The sequence below is a fragment of the Sinocyclocheilus anshuiensis genome, unplaced genomic scaffold (genome assembly GCF_001515605.1).
Source record: "Sinocyclocheilus anshuiensis isolate Anshui unplaced genomic scaffold, SAMN03320099.WGS_v1.1 scaffold184, whole genome shotgun sequence".
In the NCBI taxonomy this organism is placed as follows: domain Eukaryota; kingdom Metazoa; phylum Chordata; class Actinopteri; order Cypriniformes; family Cyprinidae; genus Sinocyclocheilus; species Sinocyclocheilus anshuiensis.
In genome coordinates, this window is record NW_015557077.1 from 41,225 (window position 1) to 59,201 (window position 17,977).

The following is a 17,977-nucleotide window of genomic DNA, read 5'->3' on the forward strand; positions in this document are numbered from 1 at the left end:
GTGAGTGAGTGAGTGAGTGAGTGAGTGAGTGAGTGAGTGAGTGAGTGAGTGAGTGAGTGAGTGAGTGAGTGAGTGTGTGAGTGAGTGAGTGAGTGAGTGAGTGAGTGAGTGAGTGAGTGAGTGAGTGAGTGAGTGAGTGAGTGAGTGAGTGAGTGAGTGAGTGAGTGAGTGAGTGAGTGAGTGAGTGAGTGAGTGAGTGAGTGAGTGAGTGAGTGAGTGAGTGAGTGAGTGAGTGAGTGAGTGTGTGTGTGTGTGTGTTCGGACCGTGTAGGCCTTGTCCACGTCTCCTCTGGTCTGATGGAGGGCTCTGGCGGCCTCTGTCTTACTGAAGCCCAGCTCTACCAGTGTGCTGATGTCCTGCAGACGGCGTCTCCTCTTCTCCCGCTCGCGCTCCTTCAGCTCCTTCTTCTCCTGAAGAGAGATCAGCTCATGTTTAACTCGTGTGAGGAAAGGCTATGGTGTTTTATGAATATGTTTGTGCTGCAGCACCTTCTTCCTCTGCGAGATGAGCCGCTCTGCCTCCTCCATGTCTCCTCGACAGGCTCTCAGACCCAGACGCGCCTCCTGCTCCGAGAAACCCAGAGTCATCAGCCGGAGCATCTTCGCAGGGTCCAGAAACAGCTGACCGAGCAGCTCCTCCACCTGACCAACACACACAGACGAGTCATACTCTAGAAGAATCAAACGAGTCATACTCTAGAAGAATCAAGCCAATCATATCTAGAAGAATCAAACGAGTCATACTCTAGAAGAATCAAACGAGTCATATCTAGAGGAATCCAATGAGTCATACTCTAGAGGAATCAAACGAGTCATACTCTAGAGGAATCGAATGAGTCATATCTAGAAGAATCAAAGGAGTCATACTCTAGAAGAATCAAACGAGTCATACATAGAAGAATCAAAGGAGTCTTATGCTATAAGAATCAAATAAGTCATATTCTAGATTAGAACAATCAAATGAATCAATATGCTATAAGAATCAAACGATTCAACGAGCCATATTATACAAGTATTAAATGAGTCATATTCTATAAGAATCAAAGAAGTCACATTCTAAAAATGTAAAGAACTGTATTTTACAAGTATTAAAAGAGACAATCTATAAGAATCAAATGAGTCATATTCTATGAATCAAACAAGTTTATATTATTATATAAATATGAAATGATGTATACTTTAAGAATGAAAGGAGTCATATTCTAAAAAACAAGTCTGAAGCATTTTATTGTTCAACTGAAATGTCTTTCTGTTGTTTAGAAGGAAACTGTCTTTGTAACCTGTAAGAGCCTACATGGACAATTAAATGTATTTAAAATAATGTTACAATGAAAAAAAAATGTTTTAAAAATACCTTAATTTTCTTTTTATATTAATTGTTTATTTATTGGATTTTCAAATATATTTATTTATTTATTGGTTGGATTTTTTAATGTATTTATTTAGTTATTTTATTTTAAAAATAGCTCATTTTATGAAAAATATCAAATGTATTTTTATTTTATATCTATTTTTTATTTATTGGATTTTTAAATGTATTCATTTATATTGTATTTTATTGTTTATAATTAAACCATTTTTGTTACTACACCTTTATGATTTCTGTATGAACAATTAAAGAAGAATCAAAAGAGTCATACTCTAGAAGAATCAAGCCAATCATATCTAGAAGAATCAAACGAGTCATACTCTAGAAGAATCAAACGAGTCATATCTAGAGGAATCCAATGAGTCATACTCTAGAGGAATCAAACGAGTCATACTCTAGAGGAATCGAATGAGTCATATCTAGAAGAATCAAAGGAGTCATACTCTAGAAGAATCAAACGAGTCATACATAGAAGAATCAAAGGAGTCTTATGCTATAAGAATCAAATAAGTCATATTCTAGATTAGAACAATCAAATGAATCAATATGCTATAAGAATCAAACGATTCAACGAGCCATATTATACAAGTATTAAATGAGTCATATTCTATAAGAATCAAAGAAGTCACATTCTAAAAATGTAAAGAACTGTATTTTACAAGTATTAAAAGAGACAATCTATAAGAATCAAATGAGTCATATTCTATGAATCAAACAAGTTTATATTATTATATAAATATGAAATGATGTATACTTTAAGAATGAAAGGAGTCATATTCTAAAAAACAAGTCTGAAGCATTTTATTGTTCAACTGAAATGTCTTTCTGTTGTTTAGAAGGAAACTGTCTTTGTAACCTGTAAGAGCCTACATGGACAATTAAATGTATTTAAAATAATGTTACAATGAAAAAAAAATGTTTTAAAAATACCTTAATTTTCTTTTTATATTAATTGTTTATTTATTGGATTTTCAAATATATTTATTTATTTATTGGTTGGATTTTTTAATGTATTTATTTAGTTATTTTATTTTAAAAATAGCTCATTTTATGAAAAATATCAAATGTATTTTTATTTTATATCTATTTTTTATTTATTGGATTTTTAAATGTATTCATTTATATTGTATTTTATTGTTTATAATTAAACCATTTTTGTTACTACACCTTTATGATTTCTGTATGAACAATTAAATATATTCAATGTTCATGGAAATAAAGTTGCAATGCAAAAATAAATAAATAAATATATAAACAAAAGGTTCCTATAACAGCTTTTCAAAATTTTGTTTAATGAAAATATACATTTTTAAAATGTTATATCTTTTTTAATTTACTGAAATTTTAATTATTTTATTTGTTTTTTTTTTATTTATTAGATTTTTTTAGCATTAATGTAAACATACACGTGATGTGGGTTTGATTTCATGAACAAATATGTTGGGCGAATGATTCAAAGATTCACTCCGAATTCTCAAACTCTCACTGGTTTCCATCTACTGGTGTATCACTGAACAATTGTGAATGAGTCTTTTTGTTGAACAGAATCAAAAGATTCAGATCACTGGGATGAATCACAATTTGCAGTACTAGCAGTTAAGGCTCTTTTGAAACATGTAGTTTGGTTGTAATAGAAACAGAATAATTACAAATGTAAGCATTTACGTTTCTGAGCTTGTTTAACGCTTGGTTCTTGTTGCCATCATGGTAGGCCAGCAGACTCTGGAGCAGATAGAGCCTCAGAAAGAGAACGTCCTCTCCTCCGGTGTGACCCTGAGAGCCAGAAACACATGACATACGCCGTAAACACACGCGTGTGTGTGATGTGAAGCTCAGCGTTCAGATGCCCGAGGTGTTGTTCAGACCTTGATCTGCTGCAGACGGCTCTGCTGCTCTCCGTAGCATCTCTTGAAGCACTCCTCGGCTCGTTCCAGACGCTGTCTGGCATCGTTCAGACAATCGAGCTGCTGCAGAGCCTGATAACACCAAACCACATCCAGCTGCAGAACAGCGTAGTTATCCACCGTCCTCAGCAGCGCCGAGTTACACTTACTGCACAACACACACATAACAAACACAGGAGATGCATTCAATGATCACAGCACAGCACTGGATTAACACTCCACAAGTCTTAAACGAATCAAATCAATCATAGTCTATTGGAATGAAAGGAGCTGCATTCTACAAGATTCAAATGAGTCGTATTGTATAAGAATCAAATGAGTCATATTCTGAGAATCTAACCAGCTGTATTCTATAAGAACCAAATGTGTCATATTTTACAAGAATCAAAGGAGTTGTGTAATATAAGAATCAAATTAGTCATATTCTAAGAATCGAACAAGCCATATTCTACAAGATTCAAAGGTGTCGTATTCTATAAGAATCAAATGAGTCATATTCTGAGAATCTAACCAGCTTTATTCTATAAGAACCAAATGTCATATTCTACAAGAATCAAAGGAGTTGTGTAATATAAGAATCAAATGAGTCATATTCTAAGAATCAGACAACCCATAGTCTACAAGAATCAAAGGTGTCATATTCTACAAGATTCAAATGAGTCATATTCTAAGAATCTAACCAGCTGTAATATTCTACAAGAAACAAAGGAGTTGATTCAAATGAGTTATATTCTAAGAATCGAACAAGCCGTATTCTACAAGATTCACAGGTGTTGTATTCTATAAGACTTAAAATGAGTCATATTCTATAATAATCAATTATTTTATTCTGCACGTTGTCTCATGCATTTTAATTTTTGATAAAGTCGTACTTGAACTGCTCGTCGGCCTGCAGCAGGTGAGACAGAGCAGCGCTGTGGTTCCTCTTCTTCATCAGAGCTCGACCTTTCTCATGGAAACCCATCGCCAGGATCAGAGCCTGATCAATACAAGAGATCAGACAAAAGCAATGCTTAAAGAGAAAAGAAATCACACCAGTTCATAAGGAGATACTGTATGCACACTAAGGAATTCATCTAATCTCTGTGAGATTCAGAAGCCTGGAAGACACATTTACAGGAAAAATCTTCACAGTAAGATGAAGACGATGGGATTCACCTTCCTCTCGCTGTCAGGGATCTGCAGTGGATTTCCTTTCTGATCGGCGACCTCTAAAAATGGGGTGGTGGCTGGATCTTCACTCCCGTCTGATGGATACAGAAATGATAATAAGATATAATACGTATATGTGACTTCAAACAGGTTTGTAGGATCAGTCCTACAAATATATATATATTTTTTGTCTTATCAAAATCTGACACACAACATTCAAAAAGACGTTGTTGTTAAAAAAAATAAGAACTGAAGAAAATGACAAGGACAAAGATACAAATGAAATAAAGAGTGCAGGTAGGTTTAGTACTCGGGTTCACAAAACACCACAGAAATTGAATAATCAAACATAAAATAAAACCTGCAGTCTTTACTGTATAAATTAAACATACTAATCTCTATTAAAGTTTGCAAAAGCGATCAGTCAAGAAAAGAGACTGATTTTCTCGTTCTCGTCTTCGTTTTGTTGTTTGATTACCATTAATGACAAAGACAACAGCAGGTATATTAGACTGCTGTCACTTTAAGACCTAATGCATGAATCCGATTGATATTTTTATGGGAATACTGGCCATTTTGACATAATTTTGGTTGTATTTGACCATTTAAGCACATCATAAGCTGCTTTCTGTGTGTGTGTACAGTTAATGCGTGAGCGCTGCATTGAGTCCTTTTTCGCAGCTTTTTCGCTTTTAAAATCAAGCACTTTTTTTTCACTTTATATGTTTTTTTTCATGTTTCTTTATCATATTAACGGGTCAATAACTTTAAATGGTGCTTTGCTTTTTTTGTGATCGTTTTGCAGTTAAATGACAAATCAAACTGGATTGCAAAAACAAAAACAAAAAAAGTGGCTTATTAATTTTGCATCACAGATTTGTGAAAAACCGAGGCTCTGGAGAATGTCTTGTGACTGTATATTGAAGGTTCACCTCTCTCCGACAGGATCTGGAAACCCTTCTGCGTTCTCTGCAATCCTTCATCCTGCTGGCGCTTCTTCTCCTCTTTCTTCAGCATTTCAGTCTTCTCCTGCTCCGAGGACACGACCAGCACCATGATCTTACTGTTGTTCTTCACGTTCTGTTCATCAAGCCTCTTTCCTTAAACGAACACGGATTGTGTTACAACATGCAGTGATCAATAGAGCTATGAATAAAGGCTCTAATATAAACATCAAGTATTTACCTGGAGACAGTGTTTTTCCCATCAAAATCAGATTAAAGTGTTTGAATCCATACTCCTCACCGATCCTTTAAAGCAGAATATGTTTAAAATTAAACACAAAGACTGGAATTTTTTTTTTTTAAATGAGTGAATTGCAACAGAAATGTATATAAGCCCATTTCTGCCATGGAATAAAAATAAAAAAATGGTAATTACGAAAGTTTTGATCTCACGATTTTAACTTGTTTCTTGCAATTCTGGGGGAAAAAAGTCAGTAGATAAACACAGAATTCTGACTTTGAGTTTATCTCACAATTCTGAGCTTATATCCTGCAATTTTACAATTTAACAATAAAAAACAAAAAAGGGTAATTGCAACTTTTTATCTTACAATTCTGACCTTTTTCTCAAAATTTCAAGTTTATATCACAATTTTTCTCTGAATTCCAAGTTTGCATCTTCTGTTTTTTTTCCCCACCAGAAAATCAACATTTTAAAAGGTAATTGTGACTTTTTAATTACACAATTTCCAGTTTATATCTCAGAATTCAGACTTTTCTTCTCAGAATTGCAATTTTTTTTAGAACTGCAAGAAAAAAGTCAGAATTGTGAGATGTTAACTCAGAATTGTCACAATTACTTATTTATTTTTTACTTTATTTATTGGATTTTTATTAAACACTACAAAACCATACAGCACATATAAACCAACACATAAACATTTACACACATTCACTCACTGGATAACTTTAACAATATCTACCAGTAGCAAAAGGAATAGAGATCAAAGTGTTTGAAGTGTAAATAAAAAAATAAATTAAATTAAATTAAATTAAAAATTAAAAATAAAATACATTCATACATACAAAAATAAATGTTAATTTAATTAGTTAATGTTAATAAATAGGGGGTTAAGGGTAAACAGATACCTCAACTTATTAATTTATTCCTCTTCTTGGCTTAATAGTTTACTTTTACTCAGGGAACGCTAGAATTAATATCATTAAAGCAATCTATCAAAGGTTGCCTGATTTGATAAAATGTCTCTTCTTTCGTGCTCCAAATGCTTCATAACATCCCTCACCAGATTCAGGTGTGTAGGTGCAGCTTTCTGTTTCCAGTTTAATAATAATAATCTTTGTGCTAGTAGACTGACAATGAAACTATACTGAGCTCAGCAGTGTTTTTAGCTATCTTAGAATCTAAAATTCCCAAAAAAAACAAAATAAAGCCATCAATAAATCATAAATAAATTAATATTCTTGATAATAACAGAACACACTTTTCACAGCAGGCGGTAGTTTCGAACAGCTCCAAAACATTTGATGCTGGTGCAAGCCCACAGTGATCACACGAAGAGTCTACATCTGGAAATATCTAATGTTGCAGTTATTATTATTATTTTTTTCTATTCCGTTGCAGAAACAGGCCTCCAAAGAAATGGGCTTCAGTCCAGCTTTAAACTTACAGTTTCTTCAGCTCTTGCGTGGTGATGTCCAGTTTGGTTTTTAAAAGAACTTTCCTTTTCTTAATCTTAAAAAAATAAAACAACAACAAATCAAGAGATGAATTAGTAAACAGTCCATGCAGAGGTGGGCAAAATACAGATGTAGAGATACTGCTGGTCAAATATTACTCCATTACAAGCGAAAGTTGTAAAGACAGATTTTACTTAAGTAAAAGTACAGAAGTACTTATTTTTAAAAGTACTTAAGTACCAAAAGTAAATTTTTTTTGTCAACACACTGTTTTATTATTGTTGCATGTAATACTTGCAAGACCTCTGAAGCGACTTACAATACATTACGCCTACTGAATATACTCACTAGCTTGTAGCTTTTAGAATGTTAAAAACCTATAGAAACGAAAACTATAGAAACGTTTACACAATCTTGCAAAATCAGACAATATTGCGTCTAATACATACCACAATATTAACTTCTTATTATTGAACTGTTGTAAATAAATATCACATCTGCAACTAATTAGTAGGGCTGGGTAAAAAATATTGATATCTCGATATTAATCGATTCTCATTTTTACAGAACGATATCGATTCTTAAATCCCAAGAATCGATTATTCTAGCCTGTTTTCAGTTAATGGACGGAACATTGAAGGGCACTTTCCATCCAATTATTATTTTAAAAACTTCATTAGGTGTAATTTTAGCAGTTGTGTAGAATGCAAATCAGTCAATTTTAACCTTCAATATTATAGTAACGTAGTACCAACTGACTCTCATGTATATTTTACAGCATTATTTTTTATTCCTTGAAAATTTGGCAAGTACTGTACCTGATTTATGTCCAAAATAATCGACATTGAATCGAATCGGTAATCGAATCGAATCGCAGGCTTGTGAATGAGAATTGAATCGAATCGTGAAATTTGTGTCAAAAGCGAGCCCTACTAGTTAGTGTTCAAAAAATGCTGGGAATCACTTCACGTAACCCTACATTAGTGATGACTTTTTTTTTTAACGACTTTCAAAACTGCTACATAGTAACGACTTTCTACTTCTAGGACCTTGACAGAAATGTAATGGAGTTGAAAAGTACGATATTTGTCTTTTAAATGTAGTGAAGTTAAAATCATAAGTTTCCAGAAAAAAATAATACTCAAGTAAAGTGTAGATACTTAAAAAAATGTACTTAAAGTCAACATGAAATCAAAATTAAATTTTTTTGGGTGTTAGTATCAATATGTTAGTCTTAAGGTTATCTATAAGGCAGTGTGCGTGTCACGCTAACGATCGCACCGCACACACACTCTGCTCCGGTCCAGAGACACGATAGCACGGAGCGGATCACATGCGCGAGTCGGCGCAGACCACAAAATGTATCGGAGCTTTTTGAATTCTACACAGAATGCTATATTTTATAGCAATATGGATGAGATTGTGGCTGGCATACTCTGCGGCTTTACGGAGCTCAACAATGGCTCTAGCCCAAGCTGTGATATAAACGAACGCTATTGGCTATTTTAAAAAGGGGCGGGGCTGCTTGATATGTCCCGCCCTGTCTTCCTGTTTCAGTTAAAAGGACGTCAACACATAGAGTAACGCTGCGTGTTTCTAAGCATTTCAGGGGACCTTTAAGTACAATACTCAAGTAAAAAAGTACTTGGTTACTGTCCGTGTAAAGTAAATGCATGTGAATGCATCAGTACCTCTGCTGTTCTGGGCAGGTGGAGCTCCAGCGAGGCCACTGCGGTCTCTTTAAACTGTTTATTCCCTTCATCTTTCCTGCTGGTGTCTGCTCTGATGCTCTCCAGAGTCGATATCACCTCCTCTAATGTAAACTCAGTGGATGACACGTATTTCTGAGCCAGCTCCTGAACACATGAAGTAAAATAAACACGTTAAAGCCCAGTGTTGGGAAGTAACTAGTTACATGTAACTAAATTACATAATTCAGTTACAAAATAAGGTTACACTTTATTTTAAGGTGTCCTTGTTACAGTGTACGATTACATTTAAATACTGTTTGGCTTATAGGGTGACTTGCATGTAATAATTACGCATAATTTATTGTTATTATAATAGCAAGTACATGTAACATGTGTAACAATGACACAACGTAAAATAAAGTGTAACCCAAAATAAATGTAATTGTAATGAGTTACTTAAAAAAAATGTGTAATTAGATTACAGCTACTTATGAAAATATTAACGATTACAAAGGGGGTAACATCACAGATTTAATTGATTTCTTTCATAAATTGCAGTGACTGCTGTAAAATATGAGACACTAATGTTTCAGGACACATGCTTATGCAATAACTGTTTTATTTCCTATTTGGGTTTATGTATATGCTTTATTTTTTAAGATTAACTGTTTTTTCCAAGGCATTGTTAGGCTATGCAGATATCTGATTTCGAAAACAGTATCATATCTAAACTATTTCTTATGGTTATGTTTATAAATTTAGGGTTAGGATTAGGCTTAGCATGTAATTATGCATAATTTATTATTATTATTATAATAGTAAGTACATGTAACAATGACACCGTAAAATAAAGTGTTACCCTAAAGTGACCTTACGAAAATTAACCATGGTTTTATTATAGTAAAATTGTAGTAACCATGTTTTTTTGGTATATTGTCCAAAAAATAGTATAGTTTTACTACAAATAAAACTATGTTAAACTATGCTTAGTGTTGCAAAACCATGGTTAATTTGTGGCTACCATGGTTTAACTATGGTAACCATGTGTTTTGGTTGTATTTGTAGTAAAACCGTGGTTAATTGTCGTCAGTGCAGAGCTGTAGGTGCTACACTCACTCACCCGGATGCTCTGCTGGTCAGAGATGAAGGGCTCCGTCCACAGCTGGACTTGATCCTGCCTCAGCAGAGAGATCAGCACCGACTGCTTGTGCTTCTCCTCCATCTCTACAGACCTCCAGAGATCTTCTGAAGCACAAAGCGTCTGGAACCGAAAGCGAAACCCATCCGCTGTTGAGTGGAAATCCCCTGGAAATCCGGCATTTAATATCATCAAGCGCTTCGAGTAAGAGCTCGACACATTTACACGCTTTCTTATAGATTTCTACATGTGTGTGTGTGTGTCTGTGTGTGTTGTTAATGTGAGACTCCTGCGCTGTGTTTAAATATATTGTTAAAAGTTAAGTACGTCTCACCGACGCTGCGCTGCGAACACGTGATGTTGTTATTGTTTTCTTCCTGATTCTCGGTCACTTCCGGTTGCACACGTCATGTGATTTGTTTTGTTTTTTTTAATGTGTTTGTGATTTTAGCACCTCCTACTGGACTGGGGATTAAATGTTTGCTGTATTATATATTTTATCTCTATATTATATATTTATAAAATAGAATGTGTATAAAAATATAAAAATTTGCATTTTTGATAATTAATTAATTTTTATTGACTTAAAACTCCGTTTTATCTAAAGCTACTCACAAAGGAGGAAAAATGCAAACACAAAAGTGCTTGTTCCCCAGATTTCACATAACTAACTCGACTAATTAGGTATATATCTAAGTAAAAGTGTGTTAGATGAATTATATTTTTGTAGTATTTATTATTCCTATGATTTTTGCTCCAAAAACAACAACTATTTTTACTGAAAATCTATTGTATTTTGATCTATTGTGTGTGTGTGTGTGTGTGTGTATACTGACAATTTATTAGGTTTACTAGAAGGAAAATTATATTTTGTTCAAGATTAATAATTTTGATGCATGTATTATTCCAATGAAAATGTAATTTTATTTTATTTTATTATTTTTTTATTTTAATTATTTAATTAATTGTATTATTTTTAATTTTATTTAATTTTATTTAATTTTATTATTTTAATTATTTAATTAATTGTATTATTTTTTATTGAATTGAATTTAATTTTATTTAATTTCATTTAATTTTATTTAATTTTATTTGGTCCACACCACAATTCAATCATTTTATATGTTTTTTAATTTATTTATTTTTTAAATTAAATTAAATTACATTTATTTTTTAAGTGGTCCACACCACAATTCAATCATTTTATATGCTATTTTATTTTATTTTATTATTTTTTTATTTTAATTATTTAATTAATTGTATTATTTTTAATTTTATTTAATTTTATTTAATTTTATTATTTTAATTATTTAATTAATTGTATTATTTTTTATTTAATTTAATTTTATTTAATTTCATTTAATTTTATTTAATTTTATTTGGTCCACACCACAATTCAATCATTTTATTTTTAATTTATTTATTTTTTTAATTAAATTAAATTAAATTACATTTATTTTTTAACTGGTCCACACCACAATTCAATCATTTTATATACTTTTTAAAATTTTCATTATTATGAACGGTTGTTATGTACACTCTGGCATTTATGTATATATACATTTCACTCAGAAATTGCTAGTAAATATCACAAATTACAAAGAAGTGGCAAGTAACACATTGAATTAAACAGGAAATGTTGAAGTTGAAAGACTGAAACAGTATTTTCTTATAAAACACTCCAATAATCAACTTTTTATTTACAAATCTTTTTGTAAAGTGTACATCAAATATTGATCTGACAATTAGTGACTGTGCAAACTATGCAAACGAACAATTAGTTATATGATGCAAATGCAAACGATGTCTCTTGATTCATTAATTGTCTCCTGTAATGCCAAGTTTGTTACTGTAACAATATACATATGATTTCAAGTAAATACATGAGCTTTTGTTTACAGTCTGCATGAATATCAACCAACAGCATCAATAATCAAACACAAGCGCTTTTCTGTCAGCGTCATGATAGAAAGCCATTAGAAACAGCTGCTGTTCTTGTTTTCAGCTCATTTTGGTCACTAATACTACTGGTGTTAAAAAACAAGAGACGCTCGACTAAAGGTTAGGACAAAACCTTCTATGGAACATTCTTATAACCTTATTAATATCTGATATACAGTCAGAAAACATTCTGCACTCCTTTCTTATGATGTTATTTGTGTTTGATAAACATTCTCATAATGTTAAGAAAACTTTCTTAAAGTATTATTTAGGGAATGTTATTATTAATACTTATTGTACTTATGACATTATTAATATTTAATACACATAATGTTGAGAGAAAATATTCTTAGAATGACATTTTCGGAACGTGTTATTTGCACTTGATTCAAAAAATGATTCATTGAATTTACTACGTTTTTTAAGGTAAGTGGTTGCAATCAATGTATTTTAGCTACATTTAAATACACTAATTTAGCTGACTATCTTTTTTTTAATTAAATGTAGCTAAAATAAATCGTTTGCAACCATTTACCTTAAAAAATTTAGTATCATTTTTTTCAGTGTAAGAAATGTTTTTTGTAACATTTAAACAACATTCTAATCATGACAAGGAAACATTTTAATATTTAGCGTTCTTAAAAATAAACATTATATTTTGGGTAAAAATAAAGTTAGTGCAATGTTGTGAGAAACGTTTCTGTTAGCTTTAAATAATTTCATAACCACGACAAGAAAACTGGAGAAATGTCAATGTTTGAGAAACATTTCAAAACAATGTTATAACCTACCTTTGTTACTTGGATATTGCATGATTTTTGTCAAAAATATGTTCTAAGAACATTTTGCTAATGTTCAGATTTTTTTATATAAATGTTAGAACAAAACATTCTTAAAGTAATGCTTATGGAACATTCTTATAACCTTACAGAACATTGTAAAAATGTTTTTGTAACCTTTCAATAACGTTCTAATCACGACAAGAAAACTTTTTAGAAACATTTCAAAACATTGTCCCAAAACATTCTAAATTTGTTACTTGGCTATCACATGATTTTTGTCAAAAATATGTTCCAAGAACTTTTTTCGAATGTTTTGAAAATGTTACTTTTGAATGTTCTCCGAACGTTCTGAAACAATTAGTAACATTTAAAAAACGTTAGATGAACGTCCAACTAATGCGTTCCATGAATCATACTCTTGTGCTACTGTTTGGAGAACATTATTAAACAGCAGATTGAACGAACATTCTATTAATGTTCCTGGAGGAAGGTTTGTTCTGGTTCCTCATGAGAGCGAGGCGTAGAGGCCCAGTCTCCTGGCCGTCTCTGAGTTCCTCAGGCTTTTCCTCTGAGGGAAGGGGTAATATCTGGAGCGATAACTCAGCTGACAGGACAAACCCGCTGGAGCTGAGAGCTTCCTAGAGCTCAGCCCGCTGTGGTTCTTGATCTTCAGATGCTGTTCCCCAGGGTTCGAGTCCTCAGAGAGCCACTCTGACTCTGAGCTGGTGCTGCTGGAGGCTTCTGTAGATGCAGCACTGTTATTTCTGTGCTCAGTTTCATCAGTCGTGTGTTTAATGCGGTGCAGCTCCAGATGTGAGCGCCACAGACCGCCGTCAGAAGCCACCACACACTCAAATTGCATTTCTGGTGCTTTTGCTAAAGGAACCACGTCCACTAGATTTATGCCACGTCTCTCTTCATTGTGTTGTGCTGCAGTAGATGAACACAAGCTCATTAAACACAACATCACACGATTACATACAAATGTAAATCATGACAATGCATTTGTAAAAGTTCCCTGCTTTTAAAAAAGTCTTATTTAAGGCATATAGAGGAGACTGGGGCTAGTTGTCACAGAGTCAGTATCTCAGTTATGATAAATAATGTCCAATAAATAACTATAAACCACACTGACAATTAGGACAAGAGTCAGCTACTGTAGAAGACTGGACTGAAGTTGAACTCAGGACTAGAATATTTTGCATAAATATCAAGATGGGGCAAGTTGTCACATGTTGCCTTGCTTTGTTATATTTTATTAATTTTGTTAAAATTTTTCCCCCAGGGTAATAATAGTGGAAATGCTCACTATTTTTATTTGTAGCATGGTTATTTTAGTATAAAAGAGATACTATTATAGTTTTTATGAATATTTTGAATTAGTTTTTATTTTTATATTTTCTATTTGCATTTTAATTTTAGTTACATTTTTTGTAATTTTATATATATATATATATATATATATATAAAATAACTAACTAATAATATTTTATTTTAATTTAGTCAAAATTTATTTTAATTCAAAGTAACAAAAATGATTTATGGTTTTAGATTTAGGTTTAATAACTTATAATAACCCTGAGTTGTAAGATTTTAACATTTGCTACATAAATTGACTTTACAGAAAAAGAAAAACTCTTAAAAATAAAAATTATTCAGTCCATGAGTAAAATGTGTCACAATACTTTAAAATACATTTTGCTGTGTTTAACAATAAGTGCAACTGATTTAAATGCAATAAATATTAACTCACAATAGGATGATTAATTTATGCAATTATTCATGACCTTCTATTGTTTTTGGAACATATATATCTAATCCAAGCTAACAAAAATATGTCCTGCTAACAATATAAAAATGTATTTCTGTTCTCTGAATGTTCAGAAACATTTAAAAAACATGTTATGTGAACTTTAGAGAAAACATTACAGGAATAATTTGTCATTTTGCAAACATTACAAGGGAACGTTGCTTTTGAATGTGATTTATGCCTGTAAGATTTTGCCTTCAGAAAAACATTCCATGAGTGATGCATAAATCATATTTTTGAGAATACCACATAACTTTGAGCAAACACTCTAGTGAAGGAATGTTAGTTCATAACTTTTGACAGAGAATGTTTCCTGGTTTGTTTAATGCATTCTAGAGTCTGAACTTCACTTACAAACCCAAACATCACTTCTTACCTTTCTTGAAGCAGATGAGCTGAGTTTGGCGTCTCTGCTTCTCTCTGATGGAGCTGTATTGCTCTTCTAAGAGCTCGACGTCCATCCTGACTCCGCTCTGGTCCTCCTCTTCTGTCCTGGTCTCTCCACACACGTCTGCACACGTCAGATATGAGCAACAGCACAGCCACATCCTGAGAAATCTGCTTTTATTGCAGTAGAATCATAAATGCAGCTTGATCTGTCCATCTGAAGGCTCTCGTCTCATGTGCATGTGTGCTTTGTGGGCTTTCCCAACAAGAGTTGCATTAAAATGCAAACAAAAGAGTGCAATTCAAGGTTGTTCTGCAGTTTGCAAAGACAAAGGCAAGAAGGAATAGTCATGCATTATTCATATTTCAGTGCTAATATGTTGTGCAGTCTAGCTGAAGTAACTAGTGAAAAAAAAGAGAGAAAAGAATGACATTAGAAAAATAAAATAATGCAGTTAAACTCATTAATCGTGTCATTCAGTCAGAATGTTTGCTCAGTGTTGTTGATGCAGTGGGTGAGGTGAACATTCAGAAACTCAATCATTTTGCATGTTAGTTACTTTACTGTGTTGTAGCTGAAGTGTGTTATCGCAGCGAATTGCTCCCAACAGTAAAATAATACAATATTCAATGCAATTTTGTGATGTGTTAATAGCAGCCATCTCAGTTAGACATGAATATTATTGCATTGCATTGGGTTGTTTGAGCACAATATCAGGTCCAGTTCACTTTCATAAAATACTATGTAATGCTATTTTATTGAAATAAAATGAGCTCGAATTGCTTGGCCGCTTTATTTTACCCATGCACTTAAGAAGCTTTGTTTTTACACGTGCATGTTTAACTTCTATGCAACTTCCATGAATTGTTTCAGACATCCTTCAGCTTCCTGTTCCTAAAATGTGCTGAAAAACTATTATAAATACATATTTCTGAAAAGCACGGCAATAATTAAACCGCTGGCATGACGGGGTCACAGATTAAAGTTCAGTAAGTTAAGCAAACATGTTTTTTTAGGCGGTGCACAAGTGTACTGAACGAAGGTCTCTGTTTATATCACGTGCTCGGTGGATGGTGAATATTAATGACTCACGCTGACGTGATTGGCTGACTGTGGGGAGTGGGCGTGACTAAGCAAGGTGAAAGAACGAATCCCGCTCTGGTGAAGGTTGGGCTTATGATTGTTAATTAGGTCACATGACCGTCGCTCCAGGAAGTTAACGTTAACGTGCTCATGAATATTCATAAGGCGAGCCTTTGCTACAGTGTGTCGCTCGATGGCGGGATGTTTGTGATCTAAATGGCTGCGGGAGCAGATTCTTGTTTTCTGGGGTTCGATTTCAGCACGCAACAGGTAAATAAATGCTAATATCAGTGAGAGATATTGTTCTGGAAAAAATGTATGATAGAGTACGCTTAGAAACAGTACTATAGTGGTAGCCTACTATGGTACATTGATGGAGTGAGATTTATGCCACTTCTCTCTTCATTGTGTTGTGCTGCAGTAGATGAACACAAGCTCATTAAACACAACATCACATGATTAAATACAAATGTAAATCATGACAATGCATTTGTAAAAGTTCCCTGCTTAAAAAAAGACTTATTTAAGGCATATAGAGGAGACTGGGGCTAGTTGTCACAGAGTCAGTATCTCAGTTATGATAAATAATGTCCAATAAATATCAATAAACCACACTGACAATTAGGACAAGAGTCAGCTACTGTATATAATGAAGACTGGACTGAAGTTGAACTCAGGACTAGAATATTTTACATAAATATCAAGATGGGGCAAGTTGTCACATGTTGCCTTTGATGTTACCTTTGTTATATTTTATGAATTTATTTCCTAGGGTAATAATAGTAGAAATACTCATTATTTTTATTTGTAGCATGGTTATTTTAGTATGAAAGATATTCTATTATAGTTTTTATTAATGTTTTGAATTAATTTAATTTGTTTTTCTATTTTCTATTTGCATTTTAATTTTTGTTAAAATTTTAGCATTGGCGTGAGATGGTAATATCTGATATATGCCATGATTCTTCTGATTGATTTGTTTACCATGATATTTACACAATACTTCAAAAAAACGTTATAGGAATATAGTTTTGAGATGTTTCTGACATGCTTCCAAAAAATGTCCAGCGTTTTCTGTTAGAGCTAATATTGTCACAAGTCACATTAAAAGTTGATCATGTTTTATTTTAGTTCTCTCTGTCTCTGTGTGAAGCATCAATAATAAGATTAGCTGGCTTTTCAATGAGCTTTGGTCTTCTCTAATCTTCAGTACGTGGTTACGTCTTTGTATCAACACATTCACCATTGAGATGCATTACCTAGTGCTCAAAAATATGAATTTAAAAACAAAAGTCATTCATTTTTGTGGGCTCTTAGACACAAACTTTTTTTATTTAATTAATAGCATAAAACTTGGGGTCAGTTCTCAGGGAATGATAAAATGTGAACTAGAGCCCGACCGATATTGTTTTTTTTTGGACCGATACCGATATTAGGGAGTAAAAAAAGGCCGATATCGATATATCAGCCGATATTCTTTGTGTATATTATAGTACAGTACCAGTCAAAAGTTTGGACACTTTCCCATTCGTGTGTCCAAACATTTGACTGGTAGTATATATAGAATACAGAATATATATATACATAAACAAATTTTTTGCAATGATCACTCAAATGTGGTGATGAAACACTTATAATGACGTGACAGAGATACGTAATGGAAGCAGGGCATTTAACAATTTAACAAACTTTATTACCAAAATGAGTCTGATATCAGTGCACTGAACAGTAAAGTTGAAGTTTATTCAACTTGATTTCAATTCAATTCCATTCAACTTTATTCCATTGAAGTTTAATTCATTTCGGAACATTCATTCACGGATTTGCGCTACTGTCTTCACACACAGATGAAACTTACTAGAGAAGTGTGACATAATATACCTCTGTAAATAAATACAATTTAAATTCATGTCTCGTGCACTTTAATGCCATTTGAATATAACGTGTACGTTCCCTTGGAACTGGAATCATGGCGGAATTTCATGTGAAGTCCACTTCGCAGAGCACTTACGGTCGAATAAGACAACGCGTGAATGCTGCCTGAACAAGAGACCTCCTTACTGAAGTGAAAGTGTTG

At 32.9% G+C, this 17,977-nt stretch overlaps 3 protein-coding genes across 5 annotated transcripts in view; 1 reads left to right on the forward strand and 2 right to left on the reverse strand.

Annotated features, from left to right (window-relative positions):
• The window catches only part of LOC107676828 (NEDD8 ultimate buster 1-like), a 12,529-nt gene extending 2,257 nt beyond the window's left edge, over positions 1–10,272 (reverse strand). The window contains exons 1-12 of one of the 2 annotated variants that reach the window (XM_016471509.1): positions 10,231–10,272; positions 9,879–10,063; positions 8,759–8,923; positions 7,058–7,122; positions 5,611–5,675; positions 5,358–5,525; positions 4,432–4,520; positions 4,146–4,252; positions 3,235–3,421; positions 3,035–3,142; positions 490–642; positions 265–411 (exon numbers count right to left, since the gene is read on the reverse strand). In XM_016471509.1, the coding sequence (XP_016326995.1) occupies positions 265–411; positions 490–642; positions 3,035–3,142; positions 3,235–3,421; positions 4,146–4,252; positions 4,432–4,520; positions 5,358–5,525; positions 5,611–5,675; positions 7,058–7,122; positions 8,759–8,923; positions 9,879–9,980 (1,356 nt within the window). In that variant the 5' untranslated portion in view covers positions 9,981–10,063; positions 10,231–10,272. Of the gene's footprint in view, positions 1–264; positions 412–489; positions 643–3,034; positions 3,143–3,234; positions 3,422–4,145; positions 4,253–4,431; positions 4,521–5,357; positions 5,526–5,610; positions 5,676–7,057; positions 7,123–8,758; positions 8,924–9,878 lie in introns of both variants that reach the window. The other variant, XM_016471508.1, reaches the window with a different exon arrangement.
• A 2,852-nt stretch (positions 10,273–13,124) lies between these two features.
• On the reverse strand, positions 13,125–14,977 carry LOC107676801 (uncharacterized protein C9orf152). The gene is made up of 2 exons (XM_016471486.1): positions 14,806–14,977; positions 13,125–13,549 (listed from the first exon to the last, which is right to left on the reverse strand). Exons 1-2 carry the CDS (start codon positions 14,975–14,977, stop codon positions 13,125–13,127), a joined length of 597 nt encoding a protein of 198 aa, XP_016326972.1.
• Positions 14,978–16,058: 1,081 nt separating this feature from the next.
• The window catches only part of xylb (xylulokinase homolog (H. influenzae)), a 31,921-nt gene continuing 30,002 nt past the window's right edge, over positions 16,059–17,977 (forward strand). For both annotated transcript variants that reach the window (XM_016471505.1, XM_016471507.1), the window contains exon 1: positions 16,059–16,170. In XM_016471505.1, coding sequence (XP_016326991.1) covers positions 16,117–16,170 — 54 coding nt within the window. In that variant the 5' untranslated portion in view covers positions 16,059–16,116. The remainder of the gene's footprint in view (positions 16,171–17,977) is intronic.

Bases quoted from the DNA above. Each gene is read 5' to 3' on its own strand.
- LOC107676801 (XM_016471486.1), bottom strand. From the start codon at position 14,977: ATGTGGCTGTGCTGTTGCTCATATCTGACGTGTGCAGACGTGTGTGGA. The intron at 13,550-14,805 runs GTAAGAAGTGAT...CATCTACTGCAG, and splicing joins GCTCATCTGCTTCAAGAAAG to CACAACACAATGAAGAGAGA.